Raw genomic sequence first — 5,702 nt, 5'->3', positions numbered from 1 at the left:
GACTCCCAGTGGAAGTGATAGTGATGTGCCAGTGTTTAGGGGTACCTGCATGCTGAATAACACTAAGGTAAGATAAAGTACCATATTTTTTACATTTTCCACAGAATTTTTTTAGTGTTAAGCGGTTGTATTTGGGGGCCTGGAACGGATTAATCCTATAATGAACGAATGCTATAACGAACGAGGTTCTGGAACCAATTACGTTCGTTATAGCATACCCCACTGTGTGTGTGTATATATATATATATATATATATATATATATATATATATATATATATATATATATATATATATATATATATATATATATATATATATATATATATATATATATATATATATATCTTAACCTGGATTTATGAACATATTGCAACATGTTTATTTTGTTATCTTTTATTTGTGTGTGGGGATGGATCAATGGATACAGATACTTCTTAGAGGAGGTGAATAATAAGAGAGATCTAATGTCATTATGTCATTCAAGTAAAAATACATTCTAAACAACTCTGATTCTTTCAGAAAATTCCCAAACTTCCCTGAATCAAGAAAACTGACCTGCATCAAGGTCTCTTGTCGCTCAGTGTGTAATCTAAGTGTCTCACGGATTTCTGCCAGTGCTGAAGAACATGATTCTAGCATGTGAAATGTTTGGACTTCCATTTGAGAAGGATCCAAGTTATCAACTGTGGAGGATTTTGGTGTTCCTTGCTGAGTTGTAAGTTCTCCTCTCACAGCTATCCCTGTTGAATCTGAGCCCATGTCATCATCTTCTACAGCACCCCACCATCTATCTCTGGCACGTTGAGCTGCACGTCGACCTCTGTTAAATACAAGTGTAGATTTTGAGGTAATTAGGTAACATAATGTTAGATGTACCTGTATATCAACAGATGCAGAAATGGAGAATTGATCCTGAAAACACTCTTTAAACCCTTTCACTCTGTGGATGCCAGTAAGGTGAAATCTGTTAATCCCTTTGAATGCAATGATACCACTCCCTTCTCTGTCATAGGCTTCTAAGAGAGAACAAGCTGCTTTAGTTCCTCCAAAAAAGTGAAAGATTGTCTAGAGCAGTGATTAAATCTAACTAAGTACCTCCTCCTTATTCCTTCTAGCGAGGGGGAGCAACCTCAACATGAACCCCTAATTTGAGATTGGCTGTGGAAGAGAAGGAAGGAATGGGGATCAATTTGATAAATATTAACAAAACAACACTTGAAGGTGCCAGGAACTCAGCTAAAAGAGCTCATGGGACCCCTAGTAAGTAACCCCCCATTACAATGGGCAACATAGCAGAGAGAGTTAAACTAGAACAGGAGTACGGTATCGTATTGTATAGATAAAGGTTCCATACCTTCCCCTTTTCCGAGGTGGCTCACCATCGACAGCTTCAATCTTGCATTTACCATCTCCTACAGTGGATGACTGGGCTGACACCATAACAGTATTTACAGAGGTCACTGATAAGGGATCAGAGGCCTCTGACAAAGGATCTTGTTCAGGAACAATAGGAGTGGTTAGAGGGCTGGGTAAACTGTCGTGAGGTGCATCAAGATCTCTGTGGTCTAAACTTGAGTGTGGTATTTTTTCAATCTTTTCTTTTCTCATGAGAGGAACTACTTGATCAAGTATTTGAAAGTATGGCCAGTCTGCATTTGCTGTAGAACAGCCACCTTTAATGTCCTGTGGTGGGAAATGGGATATGCACTGCTTTATACAAATTTGTGAAAGGCAATTTATGACTAAAATTATCAATTTCCAACAGAGCTGATTACTTCATTGTAATTCTTGCTTTTGACTTACAATTCATCCATGAATAATATTTAAAAACATATGGCATTACTGAAAATTATTTTCAGTGTTAATATTTTTATTTGTTAATGTTACTACAATACAGTATAATGGTGCTGAACAAGTGTACCAAACCATGAAATGACTGGCATCTTTTCATCCTTTTAGCCACCTATTACAAGAAATAATTACAGTACATGTAAATATAACTTAAAACAAAAAAGTCCATCAATAACTTCACACATTTTGTCCTGTCAAGTTAATACTGATTAAATACTTTTTAGGAAAATGATCTACAGTACATGCTTTACCCTACACTCATTTTACACACAGACACAATAGCATATGTTCACATAGCATAACATCTAAAAAATACTCATATGGTAGCTACTTCACAAAGGTTACGGTAATGACAGATGATCCTTTTTTCCCCAACAACTCTAGTTTAATAAGCTACAGTTTGGAGATCTCTAGACACACCCGACAATAAGTAAGTCTCTCCCCTTTAACTTAATTTTACACCGCTTTTATTCTTTAAAAATATCATCCCCTGTACCCTCACCTGGCTGGCTCTAAGGTCTTACTTAGCATAGATATCCACACCCCTCTTGCAAGTTGTTTGAGAGAGGTTCATAAATGAGTTATATCGATCTATATTGAACTCACATTCCCCTGTTCTTGCACAACAGTTCTACAACACCTTCTCTCTCTTGTCAAAAAACGTGTCAGTATTAGTGTACTGGACATGACTTTCAAGCAGGAATTTGTTCTTGGTAATGTCTCTGATCTTGGTAATGACTCCGGCCTCCTTACATTCTCAGCAGCTACAGCATTTGCTAAATACATTGTATTTTGTGGGGTGTGGTCAAAGATGACATTGTTTACATGCACTCACCTCCTCCTGGGTGGAAGGTGTCTCGCTGTCCCCTGCTTCTGTGTTGGCGCTCTTGCTCCCACTACCATTCCCTTGTACATAACCCATGTATGTCCATCCCCGTTTCTCATAGAATCCTCCCTCCTCTGCTTCAAGTACCATAGGCGTTTTTTGTGCTGTTCCCTCTGCATTACCGTGCAATCTGGGTGTATGAATATATTCCTAAATACTTCACTCCTTGCTAATTTCTTTGCCTGCCGAATAACTTCCCATTTCTTATCCTCACTCACTAGTGTGATCCTTAAGGGAAGAGACTTGTCCTCCTGCTTTTGTCCCAGCGTCCTCACATCCTGAGGGGGGCTGACATTTTAAGAGCCTCTGTACAAATACTCTCAAACTGCAACTTATCATGTGTTTTCCTACTCTCAACTTCCTCCGACTGGCTCTGAGGGACTACACACACTATTATGCTGTTCTTGAACTCAAAACATTTCCATTGTTCCTCCTCTCCCCTATCAGTAGGTCTACTAGTTGCCATTCAATACACTTCTGCAGAATCCCTAGCTGCTGAAGGATCTGTTCAGATTCTGCATTACTCTCCGTCAACTTCTGTGACCCTGCTAAAGCCTGAGCATAAAATTTCTTCACTACTCCTCCCTCCGTTCTGTCAGCTACTTCCTCAAGTCTTAGCGAGGATCTCTATTGTCTTCTTTAAGTTTTTCATTCCCTTATGATGATCTGCAATAGCCTCCTTTACTTTGGTTATGCAGTCAGGGCAGTACCAGCAACAGCCTTTTTGCTTTATCGCATTCTGCAACATCCTAAACGCTGATGCTGTCTTACCAACACAATCTTCTCCTAGACGTCATCCCTTTGCAGCAATTGCACGTCAGCAAGCTACTTGGTGACCCTGGGGTTTTGGTCTCTGGTTCCCCATGCCTTTTTCATGTCCTGTCATAAACTGTCTTCTTCCTTTTATGTACTTACACCTGTGGGACACGTAGTGCTTGACAGCAGTGGCCGTTGTCAATCCTGAGGGAATGGGGGTTGAGGGGAGATAGTGGGGGATGTCCAGACTCTGTAAGATTCTTCTTAGTCTTAACCCAATTTACGATGTGTTATACGTAATTCTACAGATGGTTTAATAGTAATAATACCTGTACTTATTTTTACTATGATAATTGCTTTTGTGCCTTTCTGTCAAGGGCCTTTTAAAGCCTCACAACACAGCAGTGCTCCCACCGTAGGTCTCGTGTCTGGTGTGTTGGGGGGAGGGGGGGATGCCACCTTCATAATCTTCCACTTTATTCTGCCAAAGAAATTTACTCTTCGCTGGGATGACTTCCTTTATAATCACACCTACTAATTGTAATCTAAATGAACTAAGATGTGTGAGTGATCATGCCCTTGTGGCAGACTAATATTATTTAGAAAATCATTTAACTGTCCTGCCATTCATGAACTTGCTGGCACCCTCGTCTGTCCAGTGCTGCTGTCCATGACAGTTTGACTTGTTTTCTGTTTGCTTTTTCCAGTTCTCCTCGATAAGTTGTTAGTATCTCTACATACTATCACTATGTGCACTGTATCTCACTATGAATGGTGAATTATATGGACAATCAGTCCTTTAGAAAGCACAGAAAAAATACTTTCTTTGGGGCAGCAATAATGCTGTTTGTGACAGTTCGGCTTGTTTAGTTTTTTTTTTTTTACTACTATGTTCTCTTTTCCAAATCTCATCAATGGATTTATCTATAAGTACTATCACTATATACACTGTATCTCACTGTGAATGGTGGATCATAAGCACAATTACAGTCCTTGAGAAAACACACATCCAAAAAAAAAACCTTCTTTGTTGCACCAATAATATATCTTGGTTACTTCCAGGCACTGGTGCCTGATTGCTTGCCCCCAATTTTTTTTCACTTCAATTTATTTTCAGCCTCCACCGTGGTCACTGTTGTCACTGTGGATGGTCAATCACAGCCATGAAACTCATTAAAAATTTTCTGAATAAATCTTGTCATATAATTTTGTCATTGTATACATCCCAGCCTATTTCTCTGGTCAGTAGAGAGTTTTTTCAATATAAAATCGTGAATAACTTTAATAATCCTACATCGATTTACACATTCACATCAGTTATACGATCTTGATGCTCTTATGTAATCACTGTTCAATTGCCACCGCTAACAATGAAGGCACGAGTGCCAACACGCTTTGTTGCATGACTTTTATTGTTTAATTACATGTAACAATGGCAACATGCCATTTCACAGACCACTTCATCACCAGTTTTTCCTCTTACTAGTAAGTCAAGCTATTGCTAAACCAAATTCTGACCTAACATTAAGTGAGAAATGTGAATTTTTTTTAATCACCAAACCGAACTAATGTTAAGTGAATTAATGCTAAACGAGGAATATCTGTAGAATGTAATACTACAGTGATATCTCCGTTAGCCAGAACAATTGGTGCAAAGCACTTCCGGAATGAGAGATTTCCTGGTAACGGAAAAATTTTCTCAGACATTCCAGAAATTGCCCATTACATCATCTCTCAAACCCGGAAAAATATCCCCCATCCCTGGAATTTTCCATCATTTTCCGGGTACCGGAAAATTTTCTCGGAATTTCCAGAAAATGCACCTGATTTTCATCTCTCAAACCCGGAAAAAACTCCCCCCATCCCGGAATTTTCCGGGTATCTGGAAAATTTTCTCAGAATTTTCCTGAAAATGTGCCCCTCGGAAAATCGTTCCCAAAGCCATAATTTTCTGGAGACTTCTGGCTTCAGGAACGATTTTCCGAAATAATTTAAATTTCGGGTATCGGAGAGTTCCGGGTTTGAGGGATTCCTGCTAATGGAGAGATTACTTACAGTACTGTAATGTCAAAATATCGTGAAAAGAGCATTTTGATTAAAATAGCTTATTCAAAGTGTTTGTATGTACCAAAAACAATCCTCATATGCCATTAATTTTTTCTTTTATCATATCAGCTGCCTAGCCATTTGGGTGGTTGGTATGATCT

General features: G+C 38.8%; 1 protein-coding gene across 1 annotated transcript; it reads right to left on the bottom strand.

Annotated features, from left to right (window-relative positions):
* Positions 1–397: 397 nt before the first annotated feature.
* On the bottom strand, positions 398–2,913 carry LOC121865271. The gene is made up of 3 exons (XM_042364626.1): positions 2,689–2,913; positions 1,357–1,685; positions 398–822 (listed from the first exon to the last, which is right to left on the bottom strand). Exons 1-3 carry the CDS (start codon positions 2,827–2,829, stop codon positions 417–419), a joined length of 876 nt encoding a protein of 291 aa, XP_042220560.1. The 5' UTR covers positions 2,830–2,913; the 3' UTR covers positions 398–416.
* Positions 2,914–5,702: the final 2,789 nt, after the last annotated feature.

This window comes from Homarus americanus, unplaced genomic scaffold, assembly GCF_018991925.1.
Source record: "Homarus americanus isolate GMGI-L3 unplaced genomic scaffold, GMGI_Hamer_2.0 scaffold25228, whole genome shotgun sequence".
Taxonomy (NCBI): domain Eukaryota; kingdom Metazoa; phylum Arthropoda; class Malacostraca; order Decapoda; family Nephropidae; genus Homarus; species Homarus americanus.
This window is presented reverse-complemented; position numbering and strand designations above follow the sequence as displayed.